The following is a 21,057-nucleotide window of genomic DNA, read 5'->3' on the forward strand; positions in this document are numbered from 1 at the left end:
TCCTCTTACATCTTTATCTTGTCTCCCCCTTTAGTTAGCTAGCTTATTTTGAATATCTCTCTCAAATTGTTGTAGTCTTTGTTCTATGATGACATGATCAATTTATTTCTCTTCCCTAAAAAATTACTATTACTAAGATAATTTACAATGTGCGCGTTGAATTTATACTGTGGAAACGTACACATTAGAGATTGTTATTGATTGGTTTTTGATAAGCAACTTATTTTCAATTTGTCCTATGATATATGACGTGGTGCAACGGTTACAATGAGGTTTCTCAATTTGTACGGGAACGCTGTCAAACGGTCCCTACCAAGCACTCTGTCCAAATACGATCCCTATCAACCATTGATTACCGAGATAGGCGGTTCAAATGCGCTTGGCAGCATCTCTGGATCCCTCAATTTGTCGATTTCTTACACAAGTTAGGTGAGGACTTTAAGCTTTATGAGTAATCCTGTGAGTTGGATTTATTAAACACAAATTTAATACTTACAAGTTGAACCTCCCAACAAAATACTCTCTCTCTCTCTCTCTCTCTCTCTCTCTCTCTCTCTCTCTCTCTCTCTCTCACACACACACACACACACACACACATGGCAGAATCTCAATTGCTAGACCAAGGTCTAAAGTCCAACTAATTTTCAATACCCATTCTTTGAGGGGAAAAAACAGCTCATTTTCAACCTAGTTTTGAGTGTGTGTGGGTTGGCAAGATCGAGAGTAGTAATGAGCTTCTCAGAGGCCTCCTACCTCCAGCAAAAACATATGCATGCCACCGTGAGACAAGTAGTTCCCCTCCTTGAATGAGCCTACACCTAACTCTCCTTCTCTCTCAATAAATACCTCCATTCTTTCTCTCTCTCTCTCTCTCATTTAGCATCCCAACTCACTCTTCTAACTTTGGCCTTCAGACTGATAAAAAAAAAAAAACTTTGGCCTCCAGACATTTTCTTCCATTTCAAAAGTTTCATCACCTTCTTGTCTGCCTTAATTAGCTTAATTTGCCGCCTTTAAAAACCATGGCCTTTTCAAGAGAAATCTTCATCGCTTCACTGTTTCTCTCTTTTCTGCTTTTCCATCTCACTACTGCCAACCAAAAGGTACATCTCCCTACTCAAGCCTTTTCCTCCAAACGCAAGATATATATTTGTTAATTTTTCAGATGTATATATGTGCGTATTATGTGTGTTAATGATTTGGTTAATTGATGGTGCAGATGGACATCTATGAGGCACAGAGCCCTGTCAGCCCAGCTCCTCAAGCGTCACCAATAGGTAATTAGTAGCTTTATATTCACCTTAATTACCATAGAACATATGTGTATGGAAAAATATTTACATTTATAATTTGGATACTGCCACAGATCGATGTAGTTAGGTCTCCATAACCATTCTGCGCTTGTGAATGACAACAAAAAGCAAGCATGAGTTGTGTATATAAGTTTTCAGGGTATAAATTTAATCCACAAAAATGCTACGAATACAGACCAAATTGTGCAGATCCGGACATAGATGCATCCAGAGAGTCCAGATTGTCTGATGTGTATGGCACATGTATGAACGTACGGTTTTAGACACATCTATCATGTCTAGATCTGTGCACTTTGGTATGTGAGAAATGCTACTGCATAGATTTTGTAAATAGAACCAAACATAGATGAGTTCAAAATCATCCGATGCATGCGGGTCTTGCATATGTTGTGGGACTGATTTGCCTTTGAATGATTCTGAGAACAAAGACCATATGAGTACTTCTGATGTGGCGCCTTAAATGTAGCACATTTCCTTAGTGGATTCGCGCGCCTAATACATCTGAATTGGTGCATGTCATAGAAAATTGAGTAGATTGTGCATGTCATAGCTAGCAATCTTCTTCTTGTATTTATTGAATCAGATTGTGGAAAGGCTTGTAATTACCGGTGTTCAACGACAAAGAGGCCAAGACTGTGCAATAGGGCATGCGGGAGTTGCTGCAACCAGTGCCACTGCGTGCCGCCAGGGACTTACGGCAACTACTGGGCCTGTCCGTGCTATTTCAACCTCGTTAATCCCCGCACCGGGGGTCGCAAATGTCCTTAATTGAGAGGATTTTATTTGATTTTGTTCGATTCTGCTTAAGCTTAGGAATCAAGTTTTTTTAATTGATGTGAGAGATGCTATGTATTTTGTTCATTTTTCAATTTTATCTGAATTACTAATAAAGAGATGTCTGCCTCTGCCTTGTACGTTTCCTTAAAAGAAGTCTTTATATACTTGAAAATATGAGGCATATTTGTGTTGGTCTTCAGACTTGGATTTCATGACACAGCTTTCAGTTTTCCCTCTTAATTTTCCCCAGCAAATACAGAAAGGAACCAAATGTGATGCCATAGTGACATTTATAATAACAAGATTTCGAAAATGAGTGTCCATTGGATGTACTCGCTATTTATCCGGTTTTACTATTAGAGCTAGCGGGTATCATGAGTTTCAAACAATGTGCAATAAACCTTCACTGCGATATTGAACTCCTTGGTTCTTACGTCTGATTTGGGCCTGTAACGTGCTGATTAACGGGTCATCCAAATCTTTGGAGCTCAATTGATCCCAACCCAACCTTAGTTTTCACGCGACTACAGGACTATGTACTCCGTCCATGTCCTTTTGCATGCTCACATTGGTGAAGAGCTATCATTGCGCATGGCATGACAAGACTGGACCGTGCTGTAAAGTGACCAAAGGACTCCAATCATTTAACAAACAATGAGCAAGTTGGAGATGGGGTCGAGCACAAAATTGTACTGTAGTACCTAAGGAATGATATTAGTGGGTGTATGTGTGTTCCAGGCCAAGATTAGATGGCAGGAACACTTGACTCATCTAGGGACCCCACGATGGCCCAGGGCTTGGCCTTGAGATTATAACGTCTTAAGCGATTTGCTCCCTCTTTATGTTTTGGTTTAACTCTCCTTATCAGCAACTTTTGGGACCATTTCACCTAATTACACATAATAAACGTGTGAAACAGCTATAAAAAAGGTGCATGTGGAAATTAGTCCGGGGTGCACAAGCTAGTCCAGGAACTAGTATTCCATATTTCTTTTTGCTCTTTAGTATGTGAAGTTACAAATAACTTGATCTTTTTTCTTTTTCTTTTTCTTTTTCTTTTTTTTTTATGACAAATAGCAATATCAAAAGGATAGTATCATATATCTTCTCCAAAAACTTGTTGATACGAATTCGTTATTGGACCACGGGAATAGCCATGAAGAAAACAAACAGTACAACCAGAACAACAGTAGGAGTATTAATCAGCATTCGAAAAAAGTGGCAACGGCTAGTTTCGGAACAGCGTTCTTCCCCGCAGCTTAAACGAACGGTCACATTACCTTTCGCACCTAATTCCCAATCAATTCCCTTATAAAAACTCCACACCTCTCCCCAAGAAACATCTCTCTCTCTCTCTCTCTCTCTCTCTCTCTCTCTCTCTCTCTCTCTCTGGTATTCAAAGAAATCTAATGGAGACCCCATCATCTACAAGAAGACTCACAAGATCCCAAATCTTGGCTACTTCAAACAGCAACACCATCAACAACGGCATACCCATGTCAAGTGAGCCATTCTCTCTCTTTTCCCTTGTTCAAACATACTTACAAGTTACATGTATACTTCTGTGTATATGCTTTGATGAATTCGATTTCCACACGAATTGTAATGTGAAATCCTTGATTATTTACAGGGAAAAATGGAGAATCTGAAAAGGGGAATTCAAAATCAAGACCAAGAATAGGGAACCAACAAGATCGATCTGCTCTCATCGATATAAGCAACGATTCGCCGATTGTTGGGCTTGCAGTTGGAAGATTGGTTGAAACCCCATTGTCGGAAACATCGAAAATGAGGAACAGCAAGCAAGCAAAGGACCCCATCAAGACTCCTGGTTCAGGGGAGGCTCTTCTGAGGGGTCAAGTCAAGACCCTTTTGCAAAAAGTGGAGGAAGAGGCTGAGCTTTCGAAACTCTCGTCGGAACACAAACCTTTCTCTCACCTCAAAGGCTGCTTTGTCAACTCTCCGACGGGGCTTCTTGCCCCTACTCCGGCCAATACACCCCTTGTTCTGAACCTCTATGACAATAAAGGCTTCAAAAACAGTTGTTTGGCTTTGGTCACTCCTTCACCTGTGCAAGAACAGTTGATGACTTCTCAGGTATATATTTCTTGATTTTTGGATACTTTCTTTACAATTCGAAATTGGGTTTCCCTGTGTTCATTCACTTCCATTGATTTCTTGTTTGTCTGGGCACCGAAACGTGGAATTCTCAATTGGGTTTTGTATTGTAGACGTTTTTACTGATTTCTTGATTGTACGATAATGTGTCAGATGGTGACTGAACTGCTGGAAGGAACAAAACAAGAGGGTCCTGTATGTGAGAATAGCTCGATAACTAGGTCGTTGCTCTTGGACTTCACAGAGAAATTAGAGGGTTCTGATCCATCAGGGTGTCCCTCTGTGCTGACAAATATTGGAGGAGAGAGTGAAGGCAAAGAGAAGACGTCTAGAATGGAGGAGGAGGATGCTGCTTCTGTTTGGTCTGTTCAGGTTAATGCGAGTTCCAAAGACGATGAAGAAGAAGATGAAGACAGCATTGAAGAAATTGAAGAAGATGATGATTATGCAGAAGAGGATGGAGGGTTTGTTGATGAGTTGTGTAAATGGATGAGCAATATCAGTGTGCGTGAATGGAAGTTGATTCCCAAATTCAGTGGAAAGCATACCCGATTCGTATACAATAGGAGTGATGAGATTGAAGGAGAAGAAGTGTCTGGTGGCGGCGGTGAAAGTGAAGCATCATTTGCTGTTTCGACTGGTATTGTGCGCTTGAAGGGCTTGCCAACACCAGAGGGGAAGCACTTCCGATTTCATGAAGAGGAGGAAGAAGAAGATAACTGAGTGCATTGAGAATCTTATTCCCATGACACCATTTCTGAGGATGTTTTGTTTCTTAGTTCATGTTTTTGACCAATTCCCTCCTTGACTTCCAAGGAGGATTGGCTTGTTTTGACCAATTCCCTCCTTGACTTCCAAGGAGGATTGGCTTGTTTTGAGAGCATGTAAGCGACGAAGCCATCTGTGTGAAATTCAAAAAATGCCCTTATATGTATGCAGTTATTGTGTAGGGTTGGATTGTGTTTTGGAGGGTGGTATGGTAGATTCGTAGGCTTTGGGTGGTGGCTCCCGCAGATTTGGGTGTCCAGATTGTGGTTATTTATTTTTTACTTTAATGGATTTTTAGACTTTCTATGTTTTCCTTCTATGTCTTGTTTTTCTTGCTGCAGTTTACGATTTGGGTTTTTGTGTGGGGTACTTTGGTAAAGTCATGCATGGATTTGGATCAATCTCCCCAAACAGAATCTGTTGGGTCAGGGCAGTAATGAAAGATTTTACAAAAGCCTGAGTGACAATCTTACGCAGATTTGATGAGGTATGCTCGAATCAAAATTGAGTTGGCATGAGGTTGGGGGTAAAAAGCCCGTCAACAAATCGTGGAAGAAATCTTGCATTGATTGCTAGGGTATACAGACCAAATCTTATGCTGATCTTTATAGCATCATTGGAATCATTGCACCAATGATCGTTGCATGATCGACCTCTATATCCCTTCCTGTCTTCCTTAAGGAGGATTGTCATCCTCCGTACATGTAAGCGACGAAGTCAGCAATTTATCAAAAATGCCCTGGTGTGTATGTAAACTCTGATTGCTTTGTTCAGGGTTGTTTTGGTCGTTTTGCAAGAAATCGGTGGTGGCTCCCACGGTTTGGGGTGTCTAGATTGTGGTTATTTTCTTTTTACTTTAATGGGTTTTCAGACTTTTCATGTTTTCCTTCCATGTCCTGTTTTTCTTGCTTCGGATTATGCTCTGAGTTTTTGTGCGGGGGTGATTTGGTAATGTTACCTGTGGATTGGTTTGGCCTTCCCAGAGCAGAATCAGTTGGTTCAGTACAGCATTGAAGAGTAATAATTGCAGGAAGCTGAGTAATTATTGGGTGCGGATTCGAGGAGGAATGGTGTGAATTGGACAGCCTGTACATCAACTCGTGCTCTGTTTTAAGTTCAGAGCTTCTGACTTGCTCTATTTTGAGGTGGAGAAAATCCACAAAGACTCTGTTTCCTTGGGTAAGGGCTAAATAGAATTCCACTGAAAACTGAGTTATAATCTTGTGCAGATTCGATGAGGTGTGTTCTGAATTTTGACAGTTTGTTCATTGATTGTTGCTTTGTTCTTGGTTCAGAGCTTGTACGTTGCTCTGCTTCCCAGCCTGTCCAAGAGGGGTGGAGAGAATCCATGGAAAATCTGTTCTTCGTCAAGCTAAATAGTGGATTTCTCTCTGCGTTTTGCCCTTGCTCCGTTCTGTATTGAATTTTCTGTTTGCTTAGATAAGGAATGAAAATAATTCTCTGGAAATTGAGTTATCGTTTTGTGCGGATGCAATGATGTGTGCTCTGAATTTTTCTAGCTCAGCTCATTGATGTTTGCTCTCCTAACTTGCTGGGTTCTTCATCAAGCTTAATAATGAATTGCGGTTTATGCAATCAAGAATGCTCTGTATTCCTTTCTCTGCATTTTGCCCTTGCTCCATTCTTTGTTGAATTTTTTACTGCACATGAGTTGGCATGGAAATAGTTGGAACTGAGCTGTCATGGGTTGTCAGAGGGAATGCTAAGCAAATATGGGAAGAAATCTTGCATTGATTGCTCGGGTACTTACCAAATCTTATAGTGATGTCCATGGCATCCTGTACATTATTAGACCATAATGTAATTTATGTGCAAAAGCAATGATATGAAAGATGAAGATGTTATGCTCGTAGGAATAGCTTCAATTTTGGTCCTTAAGTCATTGGACTGGAATGAAGAAATTATTTTTGGTCTTGTATTCATAAGATTAGGGACCTTATCTTTTTTTTGGGTGGTAATTAAAGTTTATTTCACCAAAAAAGCAAAGAGCTACCAAAAACACAGAGGCATGCAAATACAAATATAGTGGAGAAATTATGACTCCACTGTGTTTGGTTTGCAATTTTGAGATAAAAAAGTTATATAGATTTGCGTATTTTTTCGTCTTTAGTAAAAAAAATTTAACATTTTAACAATCATTTTTATTTTTTGAATAGAGGTACGCTATGTACATCCAAAAAGAAAAAAATAAGTGAAAAGATTGACAAAAAATACTAAAGACGAAAAAACATGGATGACGAAACAGTCAAAAATTTTGGAGAGATTATTTCTGAGAGGAGAACCAAACAAAGTCAATGGCTTTTGGTTTTACTGCAGGATTGTTCGTGGAAATAATTATAGTATGAGGAATAATTGCTTTGCTATTACGAAATTAATCCAAGAAGAAAACATTATGCTTTCAATCCAATTTCCCGGAATAAGGACGAGAAAAAGAACCTATTGGCTTTTGGGTGGCTTGATTCATTAAAAAATGAATTTTGGTTATAATATTTTCCTTTTGAGATACCAACTGACATGATGTAGCAATAATTCTAAAAAAAAACATCGACAGACTTAAGAATTCGGGAAAAAAAATGCACAAGGATGAAAAATAATTCATGGTGGAGTATTTAGCTGATGTATGATGTTTCATAACATCAAAAAAATATACACAATATTAATTACAAGGATATACATATGTGTTACTTAGGAGGCTAATATAGAATTGCGTATTAATGGTGAGTTCTCCTAAGGCTATTAAAAAAAGGGTTCATTGGTGGTTATTAAGATTGTTTTGAATCTGCTAATTCCATCAAAATTCTAAGCGGTTGGTTGAATTGTGCTGTTTGGATAAATTAGAAGTGGTAAAAATTATTAGACTTAACCAGAATTTTTGAGAAATAAGCACTTGAAAGATAACTGCATGAAATAAATTGTGCAAATCATTAGGCACAGGTGAAATCAGTTTAAAAAATTCAACTTTTATCCATCTATTGATAATACCTAGAAACAGTTCATAAATAATAGAGTATGAGTAATTTTGTGAAATAACCACTTTAAAGATAAATAAGTGAAATATCTTGACTTATATTCGTAAAGAATGGTTATTTTAAATACCACTAAAGACAAGTAAAATCAGTTTAAGAAATCCAAATTTTAAAGTTATTTCACTTATATTTGCCAAAAAATGTTAATTTTTATACCACTGGGTACAAATCAAATCAGTTTAAGAAATCCAAGCCCTAACCAAAATAGTTCATAAGTAATGGTATCTGGGTGCACACGTAACTTATTCTGTACCAAACTGTAGCCTACAAAATCAAAGAAGAAAAGCCACTGATGTGACTTCCCATAGTATCTTAACTATTTGATATGCCATAAACGCCCGAAGTAAATGATGTGTATTAGAAGTACAATAGTATCTTGGGTTATATTACTCTTGCATAAATGCATATCATAGTACAGTGGCGGCTCCATTCACATGAAACCATGGTCAACTGACCACCCAATTTATTTATTTTTTGCTTAGAACACATGTAAAATTTTTGGACTAGCCTTAGTTTGAACACCCAATGCAAATGTCAATGAACATCGAATCCAATTGTTTGAACACCCAACCCAAATGTTATTGAACACCCACCCCTAATAGCAATCTGCGCAATCGAATGAGAGATCAATGGATGAATGATTGCTTAATTACTTATATAGAGAGTGATGTATTTGATACCGTTGATAACAAGGATATCATGCAACGGTTTATATATATAGTTTATATACTTTGCTATTTTTTGGTTGCATTTTAGATGTTATGTATGACTTTTTGTTTATATATATAGTTGTGGTTTCTCGAGATAGTATAGTGCAATTTTTGAACACCCTTGGAAGAATTCCTGGAGCCGCCACTGTCATAGTACACTGAACAAATCAGAAAAAACCTGAAAAGGTTATAACAAAAAAACAAAAAAAAAGGATCCGCTATAAGACCATTTGTTGAATCTTACTGTTATCCTTTTCTTGCTCCGAAACCAAAATTGTAGCTACAGCTGCATAGTTCCTACTGTTTGTTGTCAGGCAAGATTAACAGGCATCCAAAAGGTATGTACTCTTACTCTTATTCTTCAGTAGAACTATGAGAACTATTGGAACCTTGTAGTAGTTGTGGCTGAAACAAACATGAATTAAGGATACTTGGTTATTCATATACATCGGCTTTATTTGGATGCTCTGGAACACTTTGTCACAGGCTTGATCCCATACTACTATTTGCAACAACTTGCTATGCGTGGTACGCATGTGTTTAAAGAATTGGCTTGTGGTTATAAATAGCTCACAATTAAAAAATAACAATTTCATCGCACCTAAGCCTATAAAAAGACCAATCAAGAGAAGTAAATGATGTGAATTTGCATAGTATCATGACTATTGATTTGCCATAAATGCCAAGCAGCTATAAAACAGCTATCAAAAGAAGAAAATGCTGTGTATTGGAATAGTATCTTGAACCATTGCTTTGCCATAAATGCACAGAGTAGTACACCCCAAAAAACAGAAAAAAGGAAAAAGGGAAAAAACCCAGCGCTGTGCTATAAAACTGTGTATTGAATCTTCCCGTCATCCTTTACTTGCTCCGAAAAAAGCTGTAACTATATCTGCACAATCCCTGGGTTTTGTTCTTCAGCAAAATTAGCAGGCCTCCAAAAGGTGTGTATCTATAACTCTTAACCTTAATTTTTAGTAAAACCATAAAAATTCTTGGAACCTTGTTATTAGTTGTGTATTACACAGACATAAATTAGATATACTTGGTTGTTGTATTAATGCTAATCATTGTATCTAATATCACTTGTTATTAACTTTGCTATCTGTAAGCCTCCTGATTATAAATAGTCAGAAAAAGGCCAGGCCAGCAATATGCTAGAGCTAGGCGTAGTAAACAATTGTTGGAGTTTGATTATCATGTTATGCGTTAGTGAGATTAGCTGTTGGTCGAAGTTAATATAGTAGTCCTGTTGGAAAACTAATTTTACAGCCTCAATAATAGAATGCTAATTGACGTAACATGAATAATATAATAGTCTTGCAGTACCTGGATTGGTTAGCTAGCATGATTGCAAACAAGAAACCTCGAACTTCCTATGCTGATATCCCACAAGATACCAAAGATCGGCGCAATCAACGTCGTAGAGAATTAAATGGTAATCTTCCAGCAGCAGTCAGGGCCAAGCGGAATGAACAGCGTAAGCTTGTGTACGCTGAATCCCCAGACACATATTCTAATCTTCCACAGTCTATCAAAGACAAGCGCAATGAATGCCGTAAACAATTACGCTTACAGAAAAAAAAAAGAACAGCGCAGAATCAACAAGACCAATTTGCTCTACAAATAGGTCTGGAAACTTCTGGCAAAATATGATACGTACCATGGTTCCAACACAAACAGTTCATCCAACCAACTCAGAAGTTGTGACTGAGCCATTACCAGTTGCGACAATTTCGACAGATGAAAATGCCACAAAAACCTTGGTGGCAGGTGTGATTACCAAGGTTTCTCAGGCTTTTGTTCATTGTTGTGCTACCAGTACACATGAAATAGGTAACTTAATGTTTTGAGTGGGATTTCTTTATAGCATAGTAATAAAACATGTATGGAATTTCCCAGTCCCATCTTCAACTTTCGAATAAATGACAGACCTTCTAACTCTATTCGATTTCAGGTTCAAGCTCATGCGCAACAGTTGCAGCCGCAAAAAGATCCAGTATATTTATAAAACTTAAACTCAAGTATTTGTTCATACCAGGGGATTACCCGCCCGACAACTAATAGTTCCGTTCTCTCGTGTTTTGCTAATATAGGGAAAGGAAATACAAATGGCCAACATGTACCTGTACGTCGACGTCCAGTACCAACCAAACCATTTGTGTTGCCGAGCGTACCTCAGTGTGTTCATTGTCATGCCAAACGCTTCCCATTTGAACCTGATGGTTTTTGCTGCTCCAAGGGTCAAGTCTCCCTCTATCCTTTGTGTACTTTGGATAAGCTACTAAACCTGTATCGAGATTCTTCAAAATTATCCAAAGATTTCCGAACACATATTCGTCCTTACAACAATATGTTCGCTTTCACTTCATTCGGTGTAACTCTCGACCCGCAGTACACCAAAAACCACCAAGGGATCTACACGTTCCGTGCTCAAGGTCAAATCTACCACTTCCTCCACACTCTATACCCTGCAGATGGGAAGCCATCCTACCTTCAGCTGTACTTCTACAACACTGCAAAGGAAGTTGAGCACAGATTAGATTGTCTGGACAATTTAGATCTAGCCACCATTACTCAACTTATAGATATCTTAAAACCCAATCCCTATTCAAAGTTTTTCAGATCCCTATCAACAACACCGAATATAGATTCCTACCAGATAAGGCTTAGAGCTGATCCAATTGTGAATGATAAAACCTTTAGTGCACCAGCAGCATCACAAGTTGCGCTTATCTGGAAGGACACCGAAGATGCTTCAGAACTAAGAGAACGTGATATATTGGTTCAGAAGCATGATGGCCATAGCGTAACAATAAAATATTACTATGGATGCTATGACCCTCTACAGTATCCACTATTATTTCCGTATGGAGAACCAGGATGGAATCGCGGCATTAAACGAACCAATTGCTACAAACGTTCTACCCAGACGTTATCTATACCAGATGAATCTACAACGGTAGAACAGCTACTCAATGCTGAATCTCTATGTGAGTTAAATAATTTATTAAGTTATTCATTACCAAACTTGGTGTAAATATATACTTATTATTGTTGCGCTTCATCCTCAGTGTTTGAAGAAAACTCAACAAAACAAAATATGGTTTCGGCTTGTGAGTTCTATGCGTACCGGTTTCAAATACGGCCAAAAATTGATTCTATTATCTTAGAATCAGGTCGGCTGCTACAACAATATGCCGTAGATATGTATGTCAAGATTGAAACTTCAAGGCTGGATTACTTTAGGCATAAGCAAGATGAAATAAGAGCGGATTTATACCAAGGAATTATAGACAGCGTAGCGCAAGGAGAATCAAGGGGATCCAAAATTGGAATGCAGATAATCCTACCTGGTTCGTTCATAGGAGGCCCACGGGACATGCACAAAAGATATCTGGATGCAATGGAATTAGTGGAAAGATACGGAAAACCAGATATATTTTTAACGATGACTGGTAATCCTAAATGGATAGAAATTACAAATGAATTGAAGCCACATGAAGATGTACAGAACAAGCCTGATCTTGTGGCTAGAGTCTTTAAAAGCAAATTGGAACAGATGAAAGAAGAGGTCATTAAGAAGAAACTGTTTGGTCCTGTTCAAGCATACACCTATGTAATCGAGTTCCAAAAAAGAGGTCTACCGCATGTGCACTTGCTGCTGATATTGAAGAGAGGTCACAAACTTACAAATCCTGAGCATTTTGACCAATTTATATCTGCTGAAATACCGGATGAAAATGAAAATCCACATCTCTATGCAGCCGTGTTGAGACACATGATGCATGGTCCTTGCGGAAAGCTTAACCCAAGTAACGTCTGCATGAAAAATGATAAATGCAAGAACCATTATCCCAAAAAATTCACAGAGGCTACAACTGTTGCAGCAGATGGTTATCCAATTTACCGATGAAGGAATGATAACAAGCAAGTACAAGTGCGCCAACAAATGCTAGATAACAGATGGGTGGTGCCTTATAATCCATATCTACTGACTATGTTGGATTGTCATGTCAATGTTGAAATTTGCTCAACTATAAAAGCTGTTAAATATTTATACAAGTACATCTACAAAGGACATGACAAAATCGTATTTAAAATCATTGCACAGCGAACCAATGAAGTTGTCGATGAAATCACAGCATTCCAATCAGCCAGATGGGTGACACCACCCGAAGCAATGTGGCAGATATACAAATTCAACTTGTTTGATATGCATCCATCAGTTATAGCTCTCCAATTGCATTTAGAAAACTGCCAAGTTGTGGGTTTAAGAAAAACAACAAACTTGGATTGCTTGGCTGACTCTGAATTCTTCTCAAGAACAATGTTAACACAGTTCTTCTACATGAATGTCCACAATGAGAAAGCCAAAGACGGAAAATTCTTGTACAAAGATTTTCCGATGGCATTTGTTTGGTCAACGCAAACAAGATATTGGTCTGAGCGACAGCACAAGAATGCAATAGGTCGTATCATAACCGTAAATCCATCCCAAGGTGAATTGTACTACTTGAGATTATTACTGAACCACATCCCAAGTCCAACCTCTTATGCTTACTTAAGAACCGTAGGAGGAAGAACATATGGTACATATAGAGAAGCAGCAGTTGCTCATGGATTGCTCAGTGATGATAGAGGTAACGAAAAATGCTTAGAAGAGGCATGTGGTTATCAAATGCCTAATTCCCTTAGGCAATTGTTTTGTACTATACTTGTGTTTTGTGGTGCACTTAATCCAAAGGAGCTGCTCTTAAAATTTGAAGAGCCCTTGACGGAAGATTATGTTAAGAGACAAAAAATGCTCCCAACTGAGGCACGACAATGTCTATTGCGTTTTTTGAAGTCTACCTTAGAGTCTATGGGCAAGACTTTGCAAGATTTCGGGCTTGATGATCTGTTAGTAAATGAAGCTCACCATGATCGAATGTGCAAAGAAATCTCAGATGAACAGGATATAAGTGTGTCAGAGATAGATTTGTTAAGCGTCTCCAAACTTAATCTGGACCAATTAAAAGCATACAGTGAAATCTTACAAGCTGTTGGAAAAAATGCTGGTACCTCTTTTTTCATAGATGGTCCTGGTGGCACAGGCAAAACCTTCTTATATCGTGCTTTACTTGCAACCATAAGATCTGCTAGGAGTATTGCACTTGCAACGGCTACTTCTGGGGTTGCTGCATCAATTTTGCCAAATGGTCGCACTGCACATTCTCGCTTTAAGATCCCACTAGATAGCGATGGCAAGCTATCCTGCAACGTTGGCAAACAAACAGGTTTAGCAAAACTATTAAAAGCGACTTCATTGATTATATGGGATGAAGCATCAATGGCTAAAAGACAGAGTATTGAAGCACTAGATAATCTATTAAAGGACATAACAGAAATTGATAGTTTGTTTGGCAGCAAAGTTGTAGTCCTTGGTGGGGATTTTAGACAGGTACTACCAGTTATACCAAAGGGTACAAAGGAGGATTGTATAGATGCCAGTTTGGTGAGGTTGCACATATGGCCTTATCTTAAAAAATTCACGCTCAAAGAAAACATGCGAGCTAGAACAGATCAGTCGTTTAGCAGTTACCTATTAAGAGTAGGTAACGGAGAGGAACCATGCAATTCAAATGATGAGATAACAATTCCTCCCTCGATGGTTATCACACCTGACCAAAAGACCACACCTGTTGAACAACTTATAGATTTTGTATTCCCAGATTTAAGACGCTACTCTTTCGATGCAATATCAATGACACAATCTGCAATACTAACGCCCGGGAATGAATCAGTAGATCAAACAAACGAGCTGTTGATTAACAGATTTCCAGGAAAAGAGTACGTGTTCCTTAACATTGATGAAACAGTCAACCAAGCTGACCAAGGACTATACGTTGATTTCATGCATTCAATATGTCCTCCTGGATTGCCATCCCACCGGCTTGTGTTAAAGGAAAATTGCCCAGTGATGATGTTGCGGAACTTAGATCCTTCCAAAGGATTATGCAATGGAACCAGGCTAATATGTCGGAAATTGCATAAACACGTCATAATGGCGCAAATAGCTGTTGGAGAGCACCAAGGAGACATTGTATTCATACCTCGTATCTCACTCCAACCATCCGATGCTAAGCTTTATCCAGTCCAATTCACCAGGCGTCAATTCCCAATAAGGCTCTGTTTTGCTATGACGATAAATAAAGCTCAAGGGCAGACACTAGATATTGTGGGCATTAATTTACAGCAACCCGTGTTTTCCCATGGACAACTATATGTTGCTCTTTCCCGTGCCACAACAGCATCGAAAATAAAAGTTATACTAGATACATCTTCTAATGAGAAGAAAATAGTAACATCAACTAAAAATATTGTGTACAATGAGATATTGAGCGAAGCACACTCCAATCCAACAGAAGTGGACTTGGAGAGTGGACTTGGAGCTATCTGGTGTAAGTGCAATCTTATTCACTAGCAAACGTTTGTGTTCAAATGCTTTTAGGTTTTACATGTGCTATGAATCATGACCAAGTTAATGCTCCGTATATAATCTTGTGCCTTACCACCTTTTTATGTAATATTTGCATCATAAGGAACAATTAAATACATAAGCCGTAGTGTTTATCTGCTTAAATAGAAACTTTTACATTTTACATAATACAACTTTACAAATACAGGTTCCCATTGTTGCCTGAGCCACGGCAGACAAATTGTGGATGATTGTGAATGTCGGAGAAGGAATGACCAACTGGACGGTTCAGGCAATGGTAATTGAAAAAGGTTACCCCAAAGTAACTTCAGGGGATCAGACTTACCAAAAACTTATGCTTATTGACTAAGGTTAGCATAATTGTATGATGCCTCTGCCTAAAAAGAGTACCTAGATATTTGTGATTTCAAACAATTAAGCAATGCCATATGCAGGGCACTAAAATCCAGTGCACCATCTGGAATGCTGATATACAAGTGTTAAAAGACACCTTCAAACTATACCACAGTTACTCAATAAGCAATGCAAAAGTCGAGATCACCCCACCAGATTACGTATTTTGGACAATACTCTGCAATGGAATCTCTCTTGCCGAACACCAATTGAAGAAAGCTCGGTTGCTGTTTACAATATTAGACGTATTAGATACCAATTTGTGCCACTTAAAGATTTGAGTGAATATGCCCGCGACACTCAAGGCTTTGGTAAATTCATATACACACACACACACACACACATCATTATACCTGTTCATAAATCCAAAAGATTTTAATTTTGTTTGCATCATGATGCAACAGATGTTCTCTTTGCCATACTCTATATTGGTCCTAAACACACTACAAAGGATGACACCTCCATACAAAATATAACTGTCATTGACACAAGGTATGTTGTGTCATGCATCCTATTAACAGCATAAATATAGCAGTCTTTACGGTTTAACATCAAAGCTAAATTTTGCGTGCTACCAACATTCTTAATCATCCACAATATAAAATTCACAGCAATGTTCCAACAACGCTTGTGCTATGAGGGCAGTTCACCAAACATGAGGGAGAAATAATGGCTACACTTGAAGGACCATTCTCTATTGTGCAAGGAGCAAGATTGAAAGTTAACAACTATCAAGGTAAACCATAAGTTCTACTTGTTTTAAAAATAGTCACCCATGTTTATGGAACTTAAGTTTGCTGGGGATCGGGAATACCATTATGGTGACAGGTTTCCAGCAGGCTACAAGAGGTTCTACTACCTTCAACTTCAATCTGCCAATTCCTGCAGCTGAAAATTTACGTGCTTGGTAAGAATGTCCATTTATAAGCATCACAATATATAAGCTCTAAAACCCAATTAAACAAATGCTGTAGGTGTATGGCTAATGCAAAGGCAATCCACAAATTGCCAATGCCAGAAAGGAATACAAGTGTGACACCACCGCGGCACGAGACACCACACAAAAAGGGCCCCATAAAGGTTAATCAGCTTCCGACCAACCACTGTTGACAAGGTACAACATCAAAACTTGGAATACATTATTAAACTTGACCTCACAAAAGCATAAAAAGTTAACTAAATTAATGTGTAGTAAGAATTCCACTGGATCCAAGCCATTTGCAAGGTTGTTGATCTGACACAAAAATTTTGGTACGTAACATGCTCAAAATGCAACAATGTCATGGATGCCATGACTGATGGACCATTTTGGTGCAACCATTGCAAAGAACGAGTATTGCCAGTGCCAAAGTCAGTTCTTAATCGTAGAAATGGTTTGTTGAATACATTTAAGAATATACGATATCATAACTAGCAAAGGCTAACTGTGCAATTCCCCTGGAAATATTCCACAGCCTTAAATTCAACATGGAGTCATCAGACAAAACAGGGTCTATTGTTGCTACTATGTCTCCACAAGCTGCTGAAGGAATATTTGGCATCACAGCTGAGTACATGAGGGAAAACATAAAACAGGTAACTTGCATCACATATGGTACTCAAAATACAAACATATTTGTGTTTGGAATTCTTAGATTGTGAATCTAAACATAGGGCGAGCTATCCGCAGCAGCAATTGAAAAGCTTTGCCAAGGTGTGGAATATGCTGTGCGAGTGAAAGCATACAACTATACAAAGCATAGGCTCCCAAATTGTCTATACTCAATTCATGAATATGATTTCCCCAGCAAGATTAAGCGAGATAACTATGCTGAAAAGGCCAGTAGCTCAGCTTCAAAGACTAAAAAGCCACCCCAAAAAAACCGTCGACAGCTCTTTGTGAACAACAATGCAATGCATCTACAAATGAGGATGATCTTCCACTCACGGTTGCTTTTGGGAAGAAGAAGAAACACTAATTTCAAACATCAAGGCAAACTTCTTAGTGCATCTAACTGCCATACCAGCTCGTTACGGAAACCAAAATAATGTAACCACCTTTTACCTATTTGCTTAAAATTATTGCATCTATATGTAGCAACATATTAAGGAATAATGGAACTAACCAGTTGTGTTGTGTATGGGCAGTCGAATCAGGGTACAATCGTTTTGTACAATCAACAAAACAAACTATCCAATGCTGTATCGCAGTCAATTCAGATATTTGACGCAATCGCAAGTCCTAAATTTCTTGTGCAATCAAAGCCCATATTTAGGTTGTGTTATGCTTTCTAGGATAATTGTTCATACTAGAACATCAGAGATAGTAATAGTTGATGCACCAATGTCTTATTAGTGAAAAAAGGTGCTAACTTCCATCCATGACAAGTTTACATGGTATTGGAGGTGCTCGAATTTCATAGCAATTACAGATGAGCCAAACTTAAGTTTGTAGGTCTCCAAATTATTGTAAGATCTTTCGGGATTTTTTAAAGATGCACGTGATTTTCTCAGGATTGATTAACCATTTCCATGAGAAAAGTCTAAAGAGTACACAATTATCATCACCAATTTAAAAAATCATTAAGGTCCAGAAAAAAAGAAATTAAACTTTTAAAGCTTAAGTGTTGTGTTCATTGAATCTTTATTCTTTACAAGATTGGTTCAATAATTCAATTTCTTGATATTATGTTGAGAAGGTAAATTAGAAAACACAAGAAGTAATAAATACGTAAATAAATTCCAATCTTAGAAGTTTAAAAGAACGCAACCTTACTTTAACTTATATCGAGAAGTTTTGAACCCTCAAGACGAACAAGATTTGGGGTTTAGATTATAGCAATAGACCACTTGGCTGGATTAAGACCCTTTTTCCTCCAAGAAAAATAGAAAGATTTGGAGTTTGGATGCAGCAATGCCAAATGAAAAATATTATGGGTATGTGATAATCATATGCCCAGAAATCTCCAATATTTGATCGAAATATTAAGACCCTTTTTCCTCCAAGAAAAATAGATTGAATATCGGATGAAATAATTCCACCAATGTAAACTTACGAACATTTATGATAAGTGCTCTCTTTTCTTTTTTTTTATTACATCAGGCCCATAGGGCAAACAAATTTCAGAGAAAATACAGGATCAAACCAAAACTATTACAGTCTAGACACAAGCACCCCTGCCGAGGTAGACCTGCAACTAGCTTGCCGGACTAGGAGAAAGTCTACGAAAATAACAGTAGAAATCCCCAAGGAAACCAGTGCAATCCCGATAAGCACTAAAACACAGCTGAAATCTGGACAACGACAGAGATAACTAAAAACAGGTTAACTACTCCCATGGATCCATCCACTAGGGACACCAGCCGACTAGGATGAGAGGACCCATATGATAAGTGCTCTATGCATACATAATTTGACCAAAAATTGATATCGAGAAAAAAAATCATGACCAATCGTATTCATAAAAGTTAGGATACACAGATCCCACCCAATATTATAACTCAGTTATTTTCTTACTAAGCTTTACAGTTTGGACTGTGGACAATTTTTGGTGTTCTAAAATTGTAAAAAACGAATTGACAAAATTTTACAAAAAAAGACCCCAAAAATAAATAAACCTCATTACTATACTCAACTATCTCCTCCCAAATTTGAATTCTACTTCATTTCTACCAATTAAGCTAATCGTAATTTATTAAAAATTATTCAACTCCAAAAGCCTTCAAAGTGCTAGGTCTAAAAATTGCTGTCCAAATTCCCCAAACTCTACAAAACTAATAAAATAGTTTGGCTCCACGAATATCTGATAGAATACATTCTATTCTCCTTCTCAGTAAATCCAACAAAACGTACAAGTACAATATATAAATGAATTTTGGTATTTTTACATAAACAAGTCTCACAACTATATCAGTTCCAAAGGATAAGTAAAGTGATTCGCACTTGGCATTTTAGTGTTTGTTCCATCAAAAATGTATGTCTTAAAGTCTCATTTTCAATAACTACTAAAATTACATCATCCTCATATATAACCATGTTAATTGTCCATGCAAAACATTAGAGAAATTATTTCAAAATGCTCGCAAGGTAACCCATGACACCCTAGATAAAGAAATGTGTCAATTCTAAAACCTAATTAATCAGCATTTAATATCCTACGCGAATATGTTTGTACCTGATAGCCGCTCCGGAATAGGGATCAGGAAAGGATCGAAAAGGGACCAGGGCGCCGTGAGGGAGAGGGAGAGATTTGCATTGGACTCATGGGTTTGCCCGTTGGAGGGAGGTTCAAGAACCATTGGATTCGGTGAGATGCATGCCTCGGACCTGTTGATGGATCAAAGCAAAGGATAGCTTTGTAGCTGCTGTTAGCTCGGAGAGGCTGAGCGAGAGATGGGTTGGATTTTAGCGGTTTAACACGCCTCCTTCCTGTAAATCGGCTTGGATTCTTCTGCTTTCTCATCTCGGAAGTCCCATTCTGAGATGGAATCAGGGTCCGTTCCAGAATGTCTCGTAGTTTTTATTTTTTTTGTGTAATAATAAGGTTTGTTTCGGAAAATGGGGAATAAGTCTTTATTTTTTAAAAATATAATTTAAAGTTTTAAAATTATATACTTATGCAAATAATTTTTCTATCAATATAGATCTTGTTTGATAAATATCAATGAGATCTTTAAAACGGTGCAAAAAAATTAAAAAATTATTTTTTATTTATATTATTTTTAAGTTTGAAAATATGAAATAAGCTGTTTATTTGAATTTTGTAGAACAACTCTTTTTATTTTTCTTTGAAAAGTTTTAAAATAAGTACTTATTTTTTAAGAAATTTCTGGAACGGCCTCAAAGGACTCCCCACAGAATAGGCGATCATAGGTCTGCCCGTAGGTAAGTTCCGATCTTTCATTGCGATTTCCTCGTTCTAATACTGGTTCTCACTCCAAAAATAATACTCCTTTTATTTTATCCCCTTCGAGAGTAATACCCACGGGGAATGTTTGTTTAGAGGTACTCATTCCACTTTCTCAAATAAATATTTAATTTTAAAAACTTATTTTTGAATTTAAAAATAATAGACTTATGGAAATAATTTTTCAATTTTTTTTGCATTCTTCAAAAGATTTTATCGAGATCTATCAAATAATATTCATATTGCATATTTTTTTATTTCATCTAGCTCATTATTTTTAGGCTTAAAAATTGTAAATAAACTTGTTATTTTTTAAGAACCTAAACTGGAATGGGGCCCATTGGACTGAAAAATCCAAAATCCAAAATATGCTTAAATTTAAGAAAAACAAGCTTCACTTGCTTTTGGGCTACTAATGAGAGTACGTTTAGATTAAAAAGTGTAACTTTTTTTTTTCAATTCGTTTTTTAAATTTATTTGACTTGCACAAAATTCTTGTGGCTTATTAATTCGTTTAATCAATAAAACTTGGAAAAGTAAACAAGTACGACTGAAATTTTTTTT

At 37.6% G+C, this 21,057-nt stretch overlaps 3 protein-coding genes and 1 long non-coding RNA gene across 20 annotated transcripts; 3 read left to right on the forward strand and 1 right to left on the reverse strand.

The window, feature by feature from the left end:
* Positions 1 to 519: 519 nt before the first annotated feature.
* On the forward strand, positions 520 to 2,289 carry LOC131304329 (cypmaclein-like). The gene is made up of 3 exons (XM_058331551.1): positions 520 to 1,103; positions 1,220 to 1,277; positions 1,897 to 2,289. The coding sequence occupies exons 1-3, from the start codon at positions 1,023 to 1,025 to the stop codon at positions 2,079 to 2,081; spliced, it is 324 nt and encodes a 107-aa protein (XP_058187534.1). The 5' UTR covers positions 520 to 1,022; the 3' UTR covers positions 2,082 to 2,289.
* A 933-nt stretch (positions 2,290 to 3,222) lies between these two features.
* Positions 3,223 to 5,295, forward strand: LOC131304324 (uncharacterized). The gene is made up of 3 exons (XM_058331537.1): positions 3,223 to 3,593; positions 3,721 to 4,187; positions 4,362 to 5,295. The coding sequence occupies exons 1-3, from the start codon at positions 3,500 to 3,502 to the stop codon at positions 4,929 to 4,931; spliced, it is 1,131 nt and encodes a 376-aa protein (XP_058187520.1). The 5' UTR covers positions 3,223 to 3,499; the 3' UTR covers positions 4,932 to 5,295.
* Positions 5,296 to 9,336: 4,041 nt separating this feature from the next.
* Positions 9,337 to 11,250, forward strand: LOC131304330 (uncharacterized). The gene is made up of 2 exons (XR_009192370.1): positions 9,337 to 9,679; positions 10,052 to 11,250. It is a non-coding gene; the product is annotated as an uncharacterized LOC131304330 (long non-coding RNA).
* On the reverse strand, positions 10,712 to 20,099 carry LOC131304326 (uncharacterized). Of its 17 annotated transcripts, XR_009192365.1 has the most exons (8): positions 19,762 to 19,830; positions 16,422 to 16,495; positions 14,829 to 15,834; positions 14,318 to 14,396; positions 13,798 to 13,989; positions 12,468 to 12,555; positions 11,393 to 11,469; positions 10,712 to 11,249 (listed from the first exon to the last, which is right to left on the reverse strand). XR_009192365.1 is itself a non-coding variant. In XM_058331548.1 (4 exons), exons 1-4 carry the CDS (start codon positions 19,883 to 19,885, stop codon positions 12,493 to 12,495), a joined length of 453 nt encoding a protein of 150 aa, XP_058187531.1. In that variant the 5' UTR covers positions 19,886 to 20,099; the 3' UTR covers positions 12,162 to 12,492. The 17 variants fall into 17 exon arrangements, 10 of the variants coding, with proteins under 10 accessions (XP_058187530.1, XP_058187525.1, XP_058187526.1 ...); XR_009192364.1 differs by having other exon boundaries at positions 14,318 to 15,834; XR_009192366.1 differs by lacking the exons at positions 14,829 to 15,834; positions 19,762 to 19,830 and adding an exon at positions 18,363 to 18,432.
* Positions 20,100 to 21,057: the final 958 nt, after the last annotated feature.

This window comes from Rhododendron vialii, chromosome 10a, assembly GCF_030253575.1.
Source record: "Rhododendron vialii isolate Sample 1 chromosome 10a, ASM3025357v1".
NCBI lineage: Eukaryota > Viridiplantae > Streptophyta > Magnoliopsida > Ericales > Ericaceae > Rhododendron > Rhododendron vialii.

Coding starts and splice junctions, on each gene's coding strand:
- LOC131304329 (XM_058331551.1), top strand. CDS start 1,023: ATGGCCTTTTCAAGAGAAATCTTCATCGCTTCACTGTTTCTCTCTTTT. Junction 1,104..1,219: donor TCACTACTGCCAACCAAAAG/GTACATCTCCCT, acceptor TTGATGGTGCAG/ATGGACATCTATGAGGCACA. Junction 1,278..1,896: donor TCCTCAAGCGTCACCAATAG/GTAATTAGTAGC, acceptor TTATTGAATCAG/ATTGTGGAAAGGCTTGTAAT.
- LOC131304324 (XM_058331537.1), top strand. CDS start 3,500: ATGGAGACCCCATCATCTACAAGAAGACTCACAAGATCCCAAATCTTG. Junction 3,594..3,720: donor CAACGGCATACCCATGTCAA/GTGAGCCATTCT, acceptor GATTATTTACAG/GGAAAAATGGAGAATCTGAA. Junction 4,188..4,361: donor AACAGTTGATGACTTCTCAG/GTATATATTTCT, acceptor ATAATGTGTCAG/ATGGTGACTGAACTGCTGGA.
- LOC131304326 (XM_058331540.1), bottom strand. CDS start 14,244: ATGTGCAACCTCACCAAACTGGCATCTATACAATCCTCCTTTGTACCC. Junction 12,556..13,772: donor AGCATTTTTTCCAACAGCTT/GTAAGATTTCAC, acceptor TTTTTCATGCAG/ACGTTACTTGGGTTAAGCTT.